General features: G+C 37.5%; 1 protein-coding gene across 1 annotated transcript in view; it reads right to left on the bottom strand.

Moving 5' to 3' along the window:
• LRP1B (LDL receptor related protein 1B) overlaps positions 1–21713 on the bottom strand; it is a 556160-nt gene that overhangs the window by 24004 nt on the left and 510443 nt on the right. The window contains exons 83-85 of the mRNA XM_062005148.1: positions 21276–21401; positions 12359–12523; positions 1687–1848 (exon numbers count right to left, since the gene is read on the bottom strand). Of these exons, the coding sequence (XP_061861132.1) occupies positions 1687–1848; positions 12359–12523; positions 21276–21401 (453 nt within the window). The remainder of the gene's footprint in view (positions 1–1686; positions 1849–12358; positions 12524–21275; positions 21402–21713) is intronic.

Genomic DNA, 21713 nt, shown 5'->3' with positions numbered 1-21713 from the left:
TCAGCAGACAATTCAAATCTGATAATAAGCACTGTTTAAAAAGCACTCCTAAATTTACATTTAAATTAATTCTTTAAAGGTTAAAAAAAAAACCCAAAGAAGAAAAAAAGATGTTTGCAGAAGCATTCAAGTAGAAACAATTTGTTTGGTTTGGGGTAAGCCTCAAGTAAATATTTTTTCTTAATCTGTGTGTCTGTCTGTGCATGATTTATATACTATACTGTTTTCAAATACCCAATTGTGTTTGCAGATAGTTATTTGTGGATCCATGCAGTTTGTTTAATACCAAGTGGGAGAGAATCACAATTACTGCTGGCTTTCTATTCAAAGGTTTCAATTTATTTCTTAGTCTCCCAACTGGAAATACATTCAGTTTACCTCAGTACAAATCCTATTTAAGATACATACTATCCCTTTCCTTGTACCACAGACTTTTCACTAAAACAAAACACTTTTTGTATCTTGTAGACAATTGTAAGGAGACCTTTAACAGCTAATTTCCCTCCCACTTTGATTAAATCTAGCCTTTTTCAGCAAACTCACTGAATTATGTACAGAAGAGATGATGGCTTTCACATTTAATGTTCTGTTCTGTAACAAGCACAATGTCAGTTCCCTACTTCACAGTGTTACAAAGCAAAGCAAGAGTGGGAAAAAAATGATTATGTATAAAAAATGATATCAGAAAAATCACCAGGTTTAGGTTTGCTAGTGAGTCATTATATTGGAGACATATGAGTAAGACAGACTGATTTTGAAGTGAGTGACCAAAAACAATAAAGTCAAGGTTATGTTCAAATGTCTTCAGCTACTAAAACCAGACATTGGTGATCCATGCTAGGAGAAAGCATGGAGAGAAAAGAAAGATGAATGGAGTAAGAACAGAAGGCCTGTTGGTTGATAATCCTCTTCCCCTCCTCCCTTGTAAAAGAAGTAAGGCATTAAAGGAAAATCTAAAAAGTGAGGAGAGCCTTTCTAAAGACAAGGAAACCTCTGGAAAACAGTATCTCAATGGGAAGAGACTGACAGGTCAGTGAAATGAAAAACTTGAGAGAACTTCCGATGCAGAGGATACAACTTAAGTCTTGAGAATTAAACAAGAGTAATACTTAGAAATCCTGACTTTGGACACCAGGAGGGGACAGCAATCCTACTCAAGATGATCTCAGACTGAGTTGAAGGAATATAGATGTGTGAAACTCAAAGTAATTGTCAATACACTGCTTACTGGAGTTAGAAATAAAAACAAAGGGTAACAAAGCAGTTTGTGACACACATATTGGTCCGCAAAAACAAGGGATACCGGAGAAGTTCTTTAACCAACTATGTCAATTCACTATGTCTATGTTTGCCACCAGAACGAGATAACAAATATGAGAAGTTGGAGTAGAACATTTTAACACAATTATCTCATTTCTACTGAAAAATCAGCTATCTTGTAGAGCCCCACTGTATATATTAATTTCTGAAAATAAAACACAAATCATTCATTAAAAAAACCCTCTTTCTTCACCTACTCCTGTAAATGAATATTGCAGAATATGTTCCAAGATCACTTGAATGTATCACACTACATTCCCTTAGCAGTATGGATAATTTTGGAGCTAAAAACCACTCATGTTAAACTTCCATTTTGCAAAACTTTTATTATAAACCTGTACTTAAAAGTTTATGGAAATTACTTACAATATTGACACCTGTCTCCTGTGTACTCAGGCAAGCAGTTGCAAAAGGGCTGATTCCCAGCAGTGACACTGCAGGTCCCTCCATTCTGGCAAAAATGGTTGCAGACTGTCTGATTGCAGTTTGGTCCTGTAAACCCCAGTGCACAGTTGCAGGTAGGTCTCCCTATTCAAAACAAAGAAAACTTACTTATGATGATAACAAAGAAACATTAAAACAATAATCAGCACTTTAAAGACAGAAATATTTCGTAGTGAGTTTAGTGATAAGCCCAACTATGTTTCTCTAGCGACTAACAGAATGTGCCTTTGCAAACATTGTTTGAAAATAGAACTTTTACAAAATAAAGTTACCACTTTAAGGTATGAGAACCTCAAAGATTGCCTCTACGCATTTTACACTTGTGCCTGGATGGTCATTGACAATTTATGCAGGAATTATCTTAAAAGACGTTCTGAAATAGGAATTTATGATATGACTAAGCTCTTCAAATCACCCTGCCAGGTCAGGTTCCTCCAGCTGCAGAGGATAAATGTTTGTATAATCAACATTGATGCCTCTTCAGAATGCACTCCATTATTGTCCAATATCCAAACCTTTAAATATAACCACATGAATATACCAATGTTTATCAATGCTCTACTAGCCAATTGACACAACAATTTTTACTAAAATGCAAACATCTGTGCCTGATTTGTTATCCTGTCCCTCAAGTAACTGTTGTGGTTTAACCCAGCCAACATGTAAGCACCACACGGCTTCTCACTCATCCCCCACAAAGTGGGATGGGGAGGAGAATCAGAAAAACAAAGTGAAACTTGTGGGTTGAGATAAGAACAGTGTAATAAATGACACGGAATAAAACAATAACAATGATCAAACGTATAATAATAATAGTAGTACCAAAAATAAACACAACAAAGAGAGAGAAATAAAACCCAAGACAGACAAGTGATGCACCATGTAATTGCTCACCACTTGCTGACTGACGCCCAGCCAGTCCCTGAGCAGCCATTGGCCTCCCCCATCCAATTCTCCCCAGTTTATATACTGAGCATGATGTCCTATGATATAGAGTATCCCTTTGGCTAGTTTGGGTCAGCTGTCGTGGCCGTGCTCCCTCCCAGCTTCTTGTACTCCTCCTTGCTGGCAGAGTATGGGAAACTGAAAAATCCTTCACTCAGGATAAGCTCTACTTACCAATAACATCAGTGTGTTGTCCATATTATGCTCACACTAAATCCAAAACTCAGTACTGTAGCAGCTAATAGGAAAGAAAGTAACTATCTCAACTAAAACCAGGGAAATAATAAATACTGTAACATAAAAACTGCTGCCCTACATCAGAACAAAGATGCTTCTAAAGTCGATATTCAGTGTCTGAAAAGTAATGAACACCTTGGGATGAATATTTGCACAAGACTATGGCTTCTTTTTACAGCATTTTAAAATAGTGTTTAAAACCTGATGCATTTTCCTCCTATGATTCTTCCCTAGTGTAATTTTCCTTTTTTTTCCTTATCTAAATCTCATGTCTAAAGGATTTATAGCTTTGTTGCATTTCCATTGTTTTAATAAACTCTTCCATTCCCCCTTGATTTTTCTTAAGGCTTATCTTCTTTAAAACAAACTTCTAGATCCAATAAATGTTTTCACATCTCCTGACTTTGCTGTTACATCTCTTTTGTAACCTCCTCTTCAAGTAAGTGACCAGATGTGTCCATCTAGCCCTCTCCCTTCTCACTTCCCAATAATCTATTCTCATTCTTGTTTATCTCTTACAAAACATTATTTTCCCCCTACCCTCCTACATCCAGCCTTTAGGATTTTCTTAAACTTAGCAAAACCAGAGTTTAATACTTTCCTTCTTCCTGGTAACGAAAGAGAGGAAGATTAATTGGGACCTGAAGACACTTCTGAAATAAGGGGGCTGACAGAATGGTCTTTATTTGAATTACAAGGAACCTGCTGGCAAATACAATCAAGAGCTTAACTGTGTCACTGCAGAGCAAAGGATAGCTGACAGGCAGACTCATCCCTGTGAATGAAGTCACAGACCTAAAGTGCCTCGGAGTAAAGGACTGTGCATGGGCTAGCAACAGCAAATAGATATCAGTCAGACCAACTTATGTCTCATAAGTAGACTACAGAAAACCAGAACTGTAATGCATATGCTTTACTTCAATGGTAAAAGTCCAAGAATTAAGATGGAGAATCAAAATGTCTAGTCCTGAATGGGAACATCAATCATTGGCTATAGCAACTTTGGAAAAGGCAAGCAACTAATGACCTGTTGTAAAACTACCACACGTTTCCTTGATATCTAGTCGTTGCTGGTGACAGACTAGGGCTAGATGCCGAAGTGTTAAAAGTGTTAAAAGTGTTAAAGTCATTCAGATTAGCCAGGTAATTACATAATGTACTGTATGTGTGATGCAGAAGCCCTTTGGACTGCAATTATAGGCATAAACAAGAAAAACAGCCTATTCGATTTTACTCCTAAAAGTCCCCAAAAGAAAGCAATAACACTGCAGAACCTGAAAGAGATTAGAGAAAGTCAGAGAATACTCCAGTTATCCCTTGATTTACTTCTGAAAAACATCACACCATAAGGCAGGAAGGAACTTCTTAGATATAAACAACCCCACTTCACGGAAGGGTGGGTTAATGAGCACACAAGAGAAGCTATGCTTGACTTGGGCCTGACTTGGTTTAAAATGTACAGAAGAGCCCAGATCCTAAGTAGTCAAATGAAATAAAAAGTAAAAGTTCCTTTTACATTATAATTCATCTTTTAGTGATCTACCAGGAAATCCTTACCAGTGCCTGATTTACTGACACATTATGATTAGGTCCCTTCCTTGCTGTCTTTTGTCTTGTTCTTTTTTTCCTCATGTTAGTGATATCTGATGTAAGTATCCACAACCACCTTCACGTTTCTTCCTGATGTCTTCTACCACAGTGGTATCTTCAACTCTGAGATGTGCAATCCTTCTTATCTTTTTTTTTGTTTGTTCTCTATTTAGTCCTCTGTCTCATTAAAGTGATGCACATTAACTATTCCATAACCCCCACCATTTTAATTTCCTGTAATTCATCTGCCTTTGTTTTAACACTACACAATCATCTAATATAGTTGTTGTTGGGTGAATTTTTCAATGCAAGTAAAGCACCCTCATCTTTCTACTCTCTCTGATTCACGCACAATGATTTATTTATTCTTTTTCCCTCACTGACTATTTCTTCTTACATCAAACCCTTCCTGTAATTCTTTTCTGTATTTTCTATTTTAGGCTATGCTAATTTAAAGTGTTTTGCAAATCATCCTAAAGGCCATGAGATCAGTTAGTCTCTTCCTCTAATGAGTACAGCAGGAACAAAACCATTGACTTAAAAATAGCTCCAACTAGTTTAATATGCATCAGCCTGGATATTCATATCAGTCCCCTGTGATCTAAACATTAAATCAAAGATGTTGAACTCAGATGTTAGCACAGATTCTTTTTGTTTTTCCCCATGTATACACTTGTATTTCAATTTCTGACCCAAGCCAGGGGGTTTCACATAATCCTTCATTTGAAACAGTGTTTCAACAAAAAAGATAAAGGAAAATAATGATGGAACATAGATCTGGAGGTCTGAAATCAGTTTTTGTTATTAATACTCCTTTATTCTTTAACATGATGGGGCAATGATATTTTCCCAGTTCATAGGAAAGATTATTCTATTCTTTGCTAATGTAGGCTTATAAATATGCCAAACTGCTGACAGTTATATGAAAATTTAATACAGTTATAGCCTAAACCCCATTTTTGTCACTCAATTTAAGATGACTTTTAGTAATGTTAATAGTTCATTGCCTATTTACACACAGACTGTTGGCATCTGGAACAATACTAATAATGACATTTTAATCTGCCTTATTCTCATAAATTATTTCTGACACAAAAAGCTTCCAAGAACAGTTCTATTAAGCTATGACAAGCAATACCATGAGAATTTGTATCACAGAATCAGAACACAGATTTCTGTTTGCAAAGGAAAGAGATATTTTAACCAATATGTCACATATCCCAACTAATAACCATGGCACAGAGAACTTCAGCATTTACACCGCTCATGAAGTTTCAGGATTAGTGCTGTACAGACACAGAAGTAAGATTGCTTCAGGATTCCTGACCTTCACCAATCATCTTAGAAATCATCACACCAAATTACACAAAACATAAGTGATTTCATGAATGTTACTCTGTTTCAAACTCAGCTGACTATCTTTTACTGTCTTTCATGCAAAAATGAACGAAAAATCATCTTCTGAAAGAACAAAAGAATCTATTTTGATCTTTTCCTTCTTCGGTGCAATCCTCATCTAGATTTACTGTATGAGAGAACAGTACTGCCTTGTTTTCCTCTATTACAGATTAGCATCCTAGCTTTCACCTGTCCCCTTCCTCAGCCTCTTCCCTAACATAGCAATCCCTAGAAAACATTCCTCCTTTGATGACTTATGTTGTTTGTCAAAGTGTCAAAGAGGAACAAGTGGCAGCACATTCTCAGCACCTCATTTGCCAACGTTCCAGTTTCAAAAACACAGTAATAATATCTAGAGAGCAATAAGCACATTCTTTTTGTTGTTGTTCAGGAATTCTCCACTCACAGTGATTCAAAATGAACACGCATCCACTTGACTATTTATTTACTATCTCTAATCAAGTCCTTGGATACAATGAGTTTTTCACTCTATGTATATGCAAGTGGACACGTAATGGATGTAATCCCTAAACTGATGACAGTGTTTTGTTTTAAAAGTCATTCTAAGTGACAATTCTCAATACATGAATGGCAGAGTATACATTAAAGTGTGCCTGAAAAGACACAGAAATAATGATGAAAATTATCTGAGGAAACAATGCACTTCAAAGTCACTATTATGATGATGCTTTATGTAGTCTTTCTCTTTAAAAAAATAAGACTATTAATGTTCAGAATTTTTCATCTTAATTCTAGAACAGACAGAACTTGAAAAACACCTTATAAAATCCTCACTTTATTCCCCTCCAGTGCTTTACATAGACTTTAGCAAATTAAAGGAGAACACAGTGTTGACTCTAAGACATATTAAGCTATTTTTGGCAGTAGAACATGAACAAAATATATGAAGCTTTTGGCATGGAGATGAAATGCAGTTTCTCTCTTTCTTAAAAAGACAAATCATCCATAAAAGGTGTTACAGATCGAAATCCTACAATGTTCAGTTAGGTTTTGATTGCAGAGGCTGTAGTTACTCCTAGTTTGTAACTTATTTTGCTATATAACAGCAAATAACTTTTCTAATCATCTTCAAAAATAGTTAATAAATACTGTAGTGCACCATCTCTGTAACATCCAGGTCATTTCAATACCAACAATGTGTTATGTTTGAATATGTACAAGTTTAATTTGCCTATTTCACTTGCTGTCATTATTATAGAAAACAATGTGGCACTACACCAGCCCACTGCAAGTAATATCATGTCTTCTAGAGTAGTTATCAGCAGTCTGTGGGAATCACAATAATTCATTTCTGTGTGGCTGATGTACCGTAATTAGCTTGACTGAACTAATAGTAGTGGAGAGAAGCTCTATTACTGTACATAATTAGTAGGTGATTTGATTAGGATCAGTCCTAACAGCTACACACATTCTGTGCATGTTGTGAGAGAGGGGGAAAAAAGCCAATTTCAAAACCCATTAGGGTAGTCTGGATGGCTGCTCTTGCCAAGGCTGGTTGTGGTGGTTCTTTTGGGACCCTTCGATCAGCTGCACATCAGACAAACAACCTCAACATCTAGTTAAAAACCACGCCTCGCCCCTTTCCAAAGGCCCTGTTACAGTGGCAAGGAGATGTACCCTTCCCCTTTGAGACTACTGGGACTGACAGGACATTAACAAGGAAAACAGGTTCTTCACTAGCAATGTTTTCAGTATGCACCAGCATGTCACAGAATCCTAAGGGTTGGAAGGGACCTCGAAAGCTCATCCAGTGCAACTCCCTGCCAGAGCAGGACCACCTAGAGTAGGTTACACAGGAACTCATCCAGGTGGGTTTGGAATGTCTCCAGAGAAGTAGACTTCACAGACCATCTGGACAGCCCCTTCCAGTGCTCCCTCACAAGTTTTTCCTTGTGTTTCTTTGGAACCTTTTATCTTCCAGCTTGTCCCCTTTGCCTTTTGTCCTATCATTGGCCATCACTGAGAACAGCCTGGCTCCATCCTCCTGATACCTGCCCTTTATGTATTTGTAAACACTAATAAGGTCACCCCTCAGTCTCTTCTTCTCCAAGCTGAAGAGCCCCAGCTCCTTCAGCCTTTCCTCAGAAGGGAGATGCTCCACTCCCTTTATCACACCCCCAAATCAACTTGATTTGCTTATAAAATAGAATATAAAATAATATCTACTATAATCTATACTATCAATACTACTATATTTATATAATTTTTTAATGTTATTTCATCAATTTTAATTTAGTGGAAAGGTATCCTAACTTCTTCTCTAACTCATTTTGATACCAACATCACAATTCCATGTGGTTAGGTATACCCTTGGTACTGTAAATATAGTACTAATACTTATTTATCTAATTTTTTGAACTCCTTACATCTAGAAAATGTGTTCAAGATATACAGTAGATTATAGCTCCATCATTTTGACTTTGAACCTGAAGGAGAACTGCATTTTTACAGTAATATTTATTTTTTTTCCCAAATTCCCATTAATTTGGCTTACTGGAAAGTGTTCATTATTATGCCCAAACTTTTAATTACATGTCTCAGATGTCTGCTTTTAATTAACTGATGACATTTTCTTTGTTCAATTATTGTAGTTCAATACAACTGTCATAAACTTATAAATTTTAATTAAAGCTGCCCCAATCTCTAGCTATATAATGTTCACATAGGAATTTGCCAAAAGGCTTAGCAGCAAGTAAACCAACAGTGAATAATCCCTGAATTGCCAGTGGGATTTGTTTTACAAATTAACATTTGTGTGTAGATAATGAGGTTCTACAACTTCATACATTCAGCAAAGATTTAGCACAATCACGTTTTAAAAAAATGAGTAATACTCTCCAATTTACTTAATTAGTTATCACGTTACTATTATACATTAGGTGGTGAAAGAGAACAGGATTTACACGTTCACTAGAACACACACATTCACTAGAAGAGTGTTTCATATGCTGTGTCATGTTATTTCTATCAGAACACGATAATAGGTTTGTTTTCAGGGTGTCTCTTCCTCGTTTGCTGAGCCAGAAGCCAGCAGCAAGGAAAATCCCTGACTCCTAAGGAACTCTCCCCAGTAGTGGGGATGCTGCAGAAGCTCCTCTCCCCACGAGGCTAAATTTACTGGCAGTCTCTAAGCTTTTCAAAGGGCTTGCATGTAGAATGCCACTCCTTAGACTGACAGCATCAAAGCTGTTTTGAGTTGGATAATAGATGAGAATCGATAAGGGCAATCAGGGCAAGCTGAAATTATCACAGGTAGGTTCTACTTTGCAGAAAGGATTTGCATTGGTGCTCACACATATGGCTTCTGCAACTTCCAGAGGGAAAGGCTTCATCTTTTTGAACTAAAGTGACTTGAGAAAATATGTGCAACTTGATTGCATCGGTTCAGCAGGACAACTTGATGAGTAAATTGTATAATGGGGGAAAAGTATAACTGCTTTTTGTGAGCATCGCAGTATGGAGGGTGGTATGCACAGACAGGAACAGCACAGTGGAAGAAATTAAGACAATATCGTGCTGACTTTACTTTAAATTAGTACTTTTGTACTTTCCAGAAATGCAAAAGTATTCTCTTCTAAAGGAAAAAGTGAGCAGTTCCTGGAAATTCCTGGTAACACAGAACCTTTTTTATCCCTACATTTGGCAACATGCAAGAATAAAGTAACATGCACACTAATGACTCTCACATGAACCTGTCTTGAAGGCTGAGACAAGGGGAAGGAAGTGAATATGCACTGCTCTGGTCTGAATTTCACACCCCTGGTCCAAACTGGGAAAGGCCTGTGCAGCCCCTGCTGCTAAATGTGCACTGACAATACAACACAGGCTTTGCACAGGGGTATTTTTAACTGGAAAGGGCAAATGCTTTTTATTGGCTTTAGTGTATCATGGTTTAGATTAAACTAGGATAAGAGGGCATCTCACTGACATGCTACTTTGTTTCAGTAATGCACGATTTATGGCCTGATATAGATACAAAATACAGTCTGATAAGAAATAGAGATTTCCTCTTAATAGAATATTTACAGAGTCTAGGGCCCAGGCATGCAAGCAAGATGAGATGCTGATCAATTTGAAAATTCTATCTGGAATGCTGGATGGAGTCACTTTGAGAAGACAGAGATTCCACTTTCCTCATCTCCAGCACCTGAAAGTTAAAGCACGTGCTTCATGGCACAGCTACCCTCAAAGACTGGAAATGGCAGATAGAAAATCTGGTTAACTTGTAATATGATTCTTAAAATCTTAATTAAACCAGGAAAGTGGTCAAAGCACAGCAGAAGAATACTTCTATTAGCAGGTGTGCCTAGTAAGAGTCATCAGAACCAGCTCTACTCTGGTCTTGGCTCACGTTCCATGGGTGGTACAGTAACCTTTAGTTGCAGTTAAAGGCTCAGATTCCCAAATAACAGGCAATTGAGCAGTGAGATGTGGATTGTAGTGACATCTAAGCTGCTCTCCTGATGCACTTTTGGTGCAGGCACATTATCCTGTTTGAGATCAAACAGCAGTAAGGCTAATATCTGCATCTCCAGGACCTCTGGGTGTAGCAGCTGGGGCTACACTTCATAACTTAGCAGAACTATATTGTAGAATCTGTGCATATCTATCTCTCCTTTACTCACTGGTCACCAAACCTACTACACTCATTATTTCAGCATGGCTGAGAGATGTAAGAAGCTGGATTTAACAGGGAAAGAAAAAATCCAACAACTCAGATGACAGCATATCTGTGTGAGCATAGCAAGTGTTAGCTGCCTGGTAGAGAAAACATGAGCTGCTGGAGGTGACTGAGCCCTATGGCTAATTCCAAAAGAAAAGGATTAAACAAAACCTTGGGGTCTCTGCAGGATTCAGAACCGAGCTGGGTTCTAAGAGCTGAGTTATTAATTTTATGAAGCCTGTTAACCCCAAAAAAGTATCAATGAAATGCCAGAGAGATATGGGAGTAAACATCCTCTCTTCAGATGACTAAGAAGTTCTGCATCTCACTTAAATCACTTGTGACTTTCTTTTACTTGCATGTCCTCACTAAACATGTATTATCGATCTCATTGCATTGACAAAAACCTCTGCTTATCATTTGTCAATGTAGTTCAACCAGCTGACAGAAACAGTTTCAAGTATAATTAATCAACTTCAAGTACAAGTAATTCTCATTTTATAATATATAGTTATTACTAGTGATATTAACTGTGAATACTATTAAACCTCCAGTACTCTGAACCAAAAACCTTGTGTTTGGCACACAAAAGATTGCTAGACTTTCATTCACTTGGATTTTTGCCATAACATCTTAGTAAGTAAGAACAGGCTCCAGAGAAGTCAGCACAGTAAGTAAAGCTAAATTACTGAATTATATAGGCTAAAATTAAGTTGTACAAAGTGCTGAGGAAACAGAGATCTACGTCCCCTCTCTGGCACAGAGACTATGATAACTAATTCTGCAAGACTGGGAACCCTCTCTGTTGGTGCTAAACAGTTACAAACTCCTCGTCTAAACATCAAGTTCTGGTATTCTTTCAGGGATGCATGTTGGTCACTTCACATAGAATTTGATTCCCATCATCAACAGCAGTTGATAGGCTTCTCAGAGGAAGAGATTACACAGCAAACTCTTCTCCAGCTGTTCTACTTTGAATCAAATATTTAAGTATTCCTTGGAGCAGAAAATAGAATTCCACTTCCCTATTTCTCACAGAATTACTAGATTTTAGGGCACTTTTTATCACTTTCCCTCTCTAGTCTGAAGATTAATTGCATTATACAAGTTACAACAGCTTATGTGTTAGGGACAAAGATCCACTGCCAAATATCTACTTTTTCACAGTTATGATCTTGTCTTGAAGACAAGAGCTGCAGTTTCCAGTTCCTTCAAGGAAAACAAAGGATCTGATCAACCAAATCTTCCTGAGAACTAGATGAGCAAAATGCCTATTTTGTGAATTCCAGTAAGACAAAGGTGAAAGTTTGAGATCACACAACTGCAATTTACGGAAATATCTCCGTATGCACGTAAAAAAAAATAGAGGGAGAATTGAGATAAAGAGAGAGCAACATACATGAAGTTGATCCAGATGTATCATAGAATCATAGTTTAAATGGACTTTACAACCCCATTTCTACACTTCAACTTGTGCACCTTTATAGTGAATACTTACTCATATGCTTCTTTCTCTGGGATGCAGCTGAATTCTGCTAAACCACCAAAATATGTGAACGAAAAGCACTACTGATTATAAAGTATATGTATGGTATATACTGCTGCTTTGCACATCATTTCAGTACAGACAAAGCAAATAAAGTTATAAAGAGGAAAAAATATCACAAACAACAAAGAGATTCAAACATTTGAACTAAGGCAGGTGTTAACAGTAAGATATTTCTGAGCAGCTGTATTTACCGAGGAGAGAGGCTCCGCAGGTTCCTCCGTTCTGGCAGTAATTGTAGCAATGGTTAGTTTCACACCTTTCACCAGAGTAGCTTGGCCAGCAGTGACAACGGGGATCTCCCTTCTCATTTATAATGCACTTTCCTCCATTTTCACAGGTTAATTTACATGTATCATCTGCAACAAGAGCAGACACACAGAGTTGTTTTCAACACTCCCACTTCATCTTACCAACAAAACAGAACCTTGCATCTTAAACGGAGCTGCAGATCTCTATCAATGGGAGGGAAATCACTTTTCATAATGGAGAAAGTAAACTATTACTTCTGTTTTAACAGTACTATAAGAAAATTATACACTTAGGAGCCCATAAGCACTGAAAAGCTGTCAAGAGCTGCAGTAGCCTGTAGAGCCGGGCTGGAAGCTTGTATTCTACCAAGGTGGGGGCCCATGAGTGGCAGGATCCAAACGATGTCACGGGAAAGTTGATCTTTTAGGATGCAGGTTAGTAACAACAGTATGAATCCTTATTTGAAACTATCATTCAGTTAGTTTAAGAAATGAAATAAAGAATGTTGGTTTACACTGGAGGATTTCAGAAAACTTCCCTGTAATTTTCTGGTGAGTTCAGCCTTTTCCCATTTGATATTTTTGAATCTTTCTTCCACTCTATTAACTAACATCCTTCTTAACTAAACCCTATCCAAAATTATAGAATCACAGAACGGTAGGGGTTAGAAGGGACCTTTAGAGATCATTTAGTCCAATCCCCCTGCAGAAGCAGCTCCACCTAGATCAGGTCGCACAGGAATGTGTCCAGGCAGGTCTTGACGACCTCCAAGGAATGGGACTCTACAACCTCCCTGGGCAGACTGTGCCAGGGCTCCCTCACCTCAATAGTAAAATAGCTTTTCCTTATGTCTAAATGGAACTTTCTATGTTCCAGCTTCATCCCAACACCCCTTGTCCTGTTGCCAGATACCATCAAAAAAAGGGATGTCCCAACCTCCTGACACCCACCATTTAGATATTTGTAAATGTGAGATCCTCATCAAAATATTTAAAAGGAAATTATTCAGCCTTTAAATCCTCCTCAAAAATTGATACTTGCATCCTAACTTCTTGCTCCTAAAGCATATTTTCTGATTTATTCTTGCTCTCATCTGCTCAGTCTGTAAAATCAGTGGGAAGATACTGCCTGCTGCTCTGCGTTCACCGAGTGCTTACGGCAGCAGCGCCACAGCCTTAGCAGTGAGGTATGAGGTGACACAAATTCTGATTAGGTCAGATTCAATCTTTCTATAAAGCTGTTTTGCAATTAGAATTGTGTTTCTCTTGGAAAGACTTTGAAAAAGAAATCTCTATTCACTTCAGCCAACAAGATATAAAATCATTCAATGACACCAACAAGAAAGTAATTATAGACTAGCATGCATACAATGCTCAAACATCCAAATAACTGTAATCCTAAAGAAACAGACAAGCACTTTTCCAGCCCAAAACATGCTTTCAGCAATAAGGCCTTTCATTTCTCACATAGCAATACAAATTCTCTGATGCCAGATTGCTTCCTCACTTATCCAGCGTTGGAGCCTACATGGCTTTTAACAAGAGGGATACCACAAACACTGAGAACTCTTCAGTACTGTAACCACCAGGCTGCAGATCCCTTGCTAAATTAATCTATTTTAGTTAAACAACTAATGAAAAAGAGTCAAGGCTCCCATTCGTCCTATATTTGTTGCAGTCTAACATTGACTGACACGGGCACACCAACCTTGTTTTTGATGTTTAAAGAAACACATTGTGTTTTAAGTGCGGAATTTAGGACTGTTGGATATAATTTAGCTGGATAGTTCTCTCCAGCACGACACCTCAGAGTCGAGTAAGACAACTGTGCTCATGCAGCAGCCTTTGCTTTGGCTCCTTCCTGCCTGTCAATATTCCTCCTCAGCAGGGTCTGGCTGCCTCTGTTCAGGCCAATGCTGAGATGACACAGACATGTAACCTGGGATCAAGCCTTTTTAACAAAACTGCTGGGAACTGATCGTCTTTCAGGCAACTGAACTTCTCTCAAATTAACTTTTTGTATCCACCCTGAATATTTACATCTGCTGTAGCAAAGCTGCTTTGTATTTGGGAGTTTGAGGGTGCCCTGGTCTTTTATTTATTTGGGTGGTTCATTAAATTCTTTGATGTTCCATGAACCATTCTCCAGTTTGCTCATTATAGAAGTTGTTTAAATGGATAATGTAGCATATCTTATTGGAAAGAGGGTCTGCTTACTCTTTTGCTTATCTTATCTGTTTTACTTATCATTAGTCATGAGTTTATAGAGCAGAACTCAGTAAAAATGGAATAAATAACACTGAAGTACAGACAAGTGCTCATTTTTATGAAGCTTTCTGATAGCACATTAAAAACATGTTATATTTCTCTTCTAGAGCAATGCTGTGGTATTAAGATATAAAATTTGAAAAGAAATATGGAAATTAAGACAGACTATGAATTAAAGAGAAAAATATAGTACCAAAATGCACATTCAGAACTATAAAATATGAACTACAAAGCTGAAAGCTGCCCTAACCACACAAAGAAATATATGTCTTCATATTTTCAGGAAAACATACTGAGTCAAAAACTGCCCACAGTAACCATTTTCTAACCCACTTGGCTTTTTAAGATTGGGACACTCATGTCTTGTAATTTTAAAATACAATATATGTTGTAGCTTTATGCAATGGTCAAATCAGAAGTTCCTGAAAATCACATAACTCTAATATTTTGTTTGATCACAGGCTTATTAATACTCACTACGATTTTCTTCTCAGATTTACAACACAAATCTTACATGAAACACAGAAAAGTTACTACAACAATTTTGGGCTTTAAATAAGCTAAGAAATAGGCTTGAAAGATGTAAGAGATAAACCAGTCTTAAAATAGTATGTTAGACTTCAACAATATATGGGTTTTAATGCTGCTGCTTTGTTGTCTGAAGATAAATACAAGAATCAAATTACTCTTGCTGATTCACATCAACTGCATACAAAAGGGGATCAAGATGCCTTTGTGTGAGAGAGGAGAGAGAACAGTCCTATAGGAGAAGACAGGAAGAAAAAGAATACAGGAGAGAGACACAGAAGAACTGTTACAAAAAGCTGAATACTCTTCAATTTGAATTACTGAATAAAGACCTCTGAAAGAAGAGCAGGGAACGCCTTTACTAAGTATCCACTATTGGAACAAAGTTTGGGGAAAAAGAACCATGAATCAGTGAAGTTTCTATCTGGAATCAATTCAACACCACTCTGAGCTTGCTGGAACTGGGGACTCTGTGACCTCCCAGCTGCACTTCTGAAATGACAGTAAATAATTTCACTTGTTATCCTACTCTTAGCCTAGCTATTGGATCTCTGTAACATGAAAGAAAGGAAAGGGGAACAGGTCATGTAATTTTATAAATTCTCTTCTAGCCTGCTTTTTTAATCTTCTGCTGCCTTGATTTGCCTGCTTCAATCTTCATGTATCTTTAATAAAGAATCAAATAACTTTGCTTTGCAGTTTCTCCTATGTTTTTCTTCCTCATACAACCGACAAACATTAACGGAATTATGGCTTATTTGCTCCATCTTTGACTCTTCCTTTTAACTAAAAGCAAAATCTTACACAGAAGAAACACTGACAAAACCAAAACTTTGTGAACTCTACTGCTAAGTTTTCCTTCACTTGCCCAATCTTTTGCTATTCCATCCCTCTCCCTCAATCACACATGTATCTTTTATTAGCATTTCTACTTTCGTTATCCTTTCTTACTATCTGCCACTTTCCCATATGCTGAGATAGATCAGAACACACTGTAATCCCCAAATTTTGTCTGCCTGCTGTAAGACAGATTCTCCTTTTTTTCCCCCATTCACATTTTTTTTCCTTTTAAAAATCTGTTTCCCTTACAGTTTTAAATAGAAAAGAAGAGTTTAAAAAAAGGAGGTACAGTGAGAAAAAACTAACCAACACCTGCTGTAATGTAACCCATTTTCTTCTGTTCTGGGGAAGGTCAATCCCAATGGTAGCCCCCTTTGTAAATACAGCAGATACTGCTGTAAACCAAAGATATTTTTCAAATCAGAAGCAGCTTTCTGTGTGACCCTTGTTCCACTTGATAGCTAAAATACTGGAAGAAGGACAGACCCCAAGGAGATTGCATGCATTGAATTGCCACAGCTTTTGCCAGTACAGCTCCCTGAGGCGGATTTTGTGGATGAGGAAGGTAGACAAGGTAGATAATCTCTACATCCTCAGCCAAAGCATTTGATTTGCCTGCAATCTATGTGTGCAGTGGGCAAGCCCCCACAGAAATGTGCAGAAGGAAACACCATGATAAATTGTTCCATCTCTGTTCAGAAGCAACGTCAGATCTGAGTCTTTGTAATTTTTCTCAGGCTTTTCATCCAGCCAAGAGAACACTAATATTCTCTTAAAATCAAAGTGCAGCTCCAGAATATGGAACTGTTCATTACTCTTGCTCACTCAGATGAGGTACACACTGTCTTCCTCCAGTGCAAGCGTTTGCATTTTAATCCTCTTGCTACATTTTTAGCTATGTTGTCATACAGACAATTAGATATAATAAACCTAATGGACACAAACCCAGTGGTTTCTTTCAGGAAGATGAAGTGGTACCCTACCCATTTCAAAACTAAAGAGTAGCTTCTAAACTGAAAAATTCAGGCCTGCTATAGTCAATAAACAAAATGAAAGAACTGTGTTCTGTCAGTCATAATCACCGAGGGAGAAATGAGATGGAAGCTTATCTAACAACACAGAGGAACTCACTTTCATTTTGTTATGAAAACATTCTGAATGATACAACACGCATATGTTATAATAACTCCTGCTTGAAAAAACCCAAAAGCTGTCTCTCATCAGTTGTGAGAGATGCTGGCAAAACAGCTGTCTGAAGCAATCTGGATTGAGTCTTACAGAAAGCCACTGAGGATTCAATATTTATAATTTCTCACATAAGACCTATGAAGAAAAATCAATTCAATGGATCAAGCCAGAAGCAGCATTATGCAGAATTTCAAGATTTAGCTCAATTTTCTTTTGTTAAAAAAAAACCAAATACCCCAAAATCCAATGAACAAGACTCTGAGTCAGGTTTTGGGATGAAGTTTTGAGAAAGAGAGCAAGAATGAGATCGTGTCCCTGTCACTAACCTTAAGGAAGACTGATTGATAAATTGTACAAAGTGTGCAAGGCATCTTCACCACAGTCATGTCCAAGGCTACCAAAATGAAGAACACCATAATAATGTTGAAAATAATCATTATTCATTGAAAGGCATCTTTTCACAAGAATAGAGACACATGCCTTGTCAAAACAGAATCTTCACAGTCTCCTATGGGCACTATTCAGGACGAATGGGAACTGCAGATGGCTCTCCCATTTTGACGGTGTCAGGTCATGGAAGTCATTTCAAAAGACCAAGAACACTTAAAGACACTGAAGAGTATTATGAATGTTCAACATACTAACATTTACTATTGTAACTTGAATTACATATCGTTCAGAAAGTACAGTTTAGTCGCACTAGTTCTTGATATCCACAATTGCTACCAGTTTGTGAAACTAGAAGATTTATTATGTGACTTGAAATAGCTACTATGCAAGTACAAAACAACCAGAACATCTCATTCTATTGTTACATGAATGGTATCCCCTAAAAGAGACTTAAACAGTTAAGTGTTTCAGATGTGTAAATAAGCTGCAGTGTATTTTTGAACACAAACTAAATGTACAAAAATCACTGTAACCTACTGTACGATTATTGCACTGTGATCAAACCAGTACAAAATCCAATGAATACATCTGTTTCACACATACTCATGTCTCCTTTAAGAGACAAACCAAAAGACTGGCTTACCACCAGGGTTTTATTGCACAACAACAAAATATCTGACTATAGAACTTCTCTTTGGTTACTGTCAGATCTCTCTTGTACAATACACAGGTTTTGACAGCCATGTAAGGCAGGAATAGCTGGTTTGGGTTACTGACATCCATAACTATGCCAAAAAATGCTCTGGGATAATGAAGACGGTATCATCACAGAATCTTAAGGGTTGGAAGAGATCTTGAAAGATCATCTGGTCCAACCCCCTGTCAGAGCAGGGCCCCTACAGTAGGTCACAGAGGAACTCATCCAGCTGGGTTTGGAATGTCTTCAGAGAAGGAGACTCCACAACCCATCTGGGCAGCCCCTTCCAGTGCTCCCTCATCTGAACAGTGAAGAAGTTTTTCCTTGTATTTGTCTGGAACCTCTTGTTCCAGCTTGTACCTGTTGCCCCTTGTCCTATCATTGTAAATCACTGGGAACAGCCTGGCTCCATCCTCCTGACACCCACTCTTTACGTATCTGTAAACATCAATGAGGTCACCCCTCAGTTTCCTCCAAGGTGAAGAGCCCCAGCTCCCTCGGCTGTTCATCAGAAGGGAGATGCTCCACTCCATCATCTTGGTGGCCCTGTGCTGAACTCTCTCCAGCAGCTCCAGTTTGGAATATTTAATATATATTTCTCTATCTTTTCATCAGAAAAGGAAAGGAAGATTACACTTCCCATTTTTTTCTCCCATATTGTATAACTTCCCATAGGGAAAGAAATAGTTAAAAAATTTGACCTGTCTTTTATTTGCAAGCTACTAGCAACTTATTAAGAGCAAACAGGTTGTCAGGCAGCCATTAATGATAAACCTGATCTTAGGGTCAGCTCTGATCTTTCCAGGAATCTCTGCTGATACTTGAAAGTTTAAGTGTAGTGTCACCATGAGACAAATATTTATCATCCACTTCATCAAGTCAAAACAGTGGAAAAACACACACTTTTTAGTGTGTTATCATACTGAAGCTTATTCCAGTTCTTAATTTAGAATCTATGAGGCTAAAAAATCCTGCAATCTGCTATTAGAAAAATAACACACGGTAAATGATGTACCAAAAAGCCTATGCTAGACATTACTTGAAATACAATCCTAATCACAAAACCAAGAAATACTTATTCAGCAGCCCTTTAAAGAGGCATAACAGATATTGCAGTTGTGGGGAGATACTGACAATTATCAATATATTAAAGACGCTTCTCTAGGCATTTTCTGTCTATCCATAAAAACTTATAAACAGTGGTGAAGTAATTTAAAAGCCTCGTAAGATCTCTCTCTAGTCAAAACATTCCTTCCTGAAAACTGTACCATGGCATAAACCTTTGTCCTATTGGTAAAACTGTGGCATTACTCAGATTATCAATCAACAGTGAAAATCGATGTTCTGTTTGCCCTTTCTTCAACAGCTAAGTAGTAACTATGGGTCACTGGAAAAAATGTTTAGGTTGTCCCGTACAAGGAGAAAATCTTGACAAGTGTACGTCTGAGATGAATAAAGAGCTGAGGGGCAGGGAAGGTGGATGCTCTCTAAAGACCAAGAGTGTTTAGACTGATTTGTCTGAAGAATTAAAAACCTGGTACAGTATACTGATGTTTTCTGTTACATCTACCTGAGTGACATCACTTGTTCCCTACCAGTGTAAACCAGCTGCAAGCTGCTTCATAGCTGTATAAGTATTATATAAATACACAGTGAGAGGTACTCAGCCAAGGGTATACAATAATAAAGCTTTCAGGTACTGTACTTTATCCTAGAGCACGGTATAGTACATATAAAAGCTGGTACTGTAAATACACTGCATACAATGTACTCCTACATAAGCAAAAAATGTGAAAAGGTTTGTTTTCTAGGACAAGTTTTCTAATGTTGATTTACTCTCTAAATTGTTCTTAAGACAGAAAAAGAAATGCTGCTAGACAAGATAGCTTTATTAATATCACATCATGAACCACTAAACCACAGTTGGTGTTAATTCAAAACTTAAAGCCTAGAGAGTCTAAATACATGATATTTTCTCCAAAGAATGATGACATTTCAAGTAAATTCAACTAATGGTTAAATTGAGCATTTTAAGTACTGAGAATCTCACCGAAATATGTATGATTTTATACTTCTGAGCCTGGAACTGAACATCAGAAAAACAACTTAATGCATTCTGACTTCTCATACACAGTACAACTCCTATGATTTCCATACACTTTTTACACTTCAAAGTGGCTAACAATTCATTCCAGCAGTCTGACCACCTAATGTTTATACTTCATAATCTTCAAGACCCACCTGGACATGTTCCTATGCGACCTGATCTAGGTGAACTTGCTTCTGCAGGGGGGTTGGACTAGATGATCTCTAAAGGTCCCTTCCAACCCTACCATTCTATGATTCTGTGATCTTCTATGGAAAAGAAGATTTTTTTTTTTCCCTTGAGTTACAGCAAGAACTTAGTATCTCTTTCACCACGAAGTCTGGATTCCTGTGCCTTCATATAAGTCATTATAGATGTTACTGAAAGAATTTTACTTAAAAATATTTCAGCTGTTTCTTAGGGGTTTTGGCTTGTTACTTCAAAGTCATTATTTGCTGTGTTGCTCTTCCTGCTTTTATGACTATTGCTGCAGTTTAAGCAAAGGTGTTTCTTGATGGTCTTAAAGGTTATTTTTTTCTCCTGAATGGCTACCGTTTAGTTTGCAATCCAAAACACTTCAGAGCTTTTCAGATTCTTTTGGTCAATAAATACACACATTCTCTTTAAAATATTATCTTGTGTCAATCTTATATAAGTTCAGCTGAAAGGTTTTTTTTTTCCATGGTGATGAATACAAACACAGTTCTTCTGAATCAAGGCTATTCCATTTCCATTTCAGGTAAGTAGTATGCATATTGAACAACGTCACAAAACTCTTGACTTGCACACAGCCTAGCCTTTTGCAATGACAAAAACTGACCAGCTGCTTGTTTTCTGGTTCTCATGCAGTTTTCAATACCTACCTAAGAGGCTCTGATCAATGCATGTTCCATTCACCAATGACTTTCCTTCTGGACAAGCACATGTTGCACCAGAAGGGTTGAGTAAACAAATGAATTCACAAGTCAGTTCCAAGCATGGATTAGGCACTGTTTAAAAAGACAAAAGATTACAAATATTGAATTTTTGGTATGTTCTAGAAAAAAGTAACCAGATACAAAAATTCTGATGCACTTCCAGTTTCCAGGATCTCAGCAGCCTGAAGCCAGTGAACACACTCACTCACATGGTAATGAAAGACTCACACCATGATAGAACAAAAACATTCCTGGTAATATGCAGTAATAAGCCTAATGTGGCACTGAGGTATTTGTATTCAGCTCTTTTCTAAGTGTATGAAAGGGAAGTATTTATCCAATGCCCTTTCAAATGAGAGAAAATGCAATATAAAATCTAAGCCA

This window comes from Colius striatus, chromosome 11, assembly GCF_028858725.1.
Source record: "Colius striatus isolate bColStr4 chromosome 11, bColStr4.1.hap1, whole genome shotgun sequence".
Classification (NCBI taxonomy): Eukaryota; Metazoa; Chordata; class Aves; order Coliiformes; family Coliidae; genus Colius; species Colius striatus.
The sequence above is the reverse complement of the archived record's forward strand: the minus strand, read 5'-3'. Positions and strand labels throughout refer to the sequence as shown.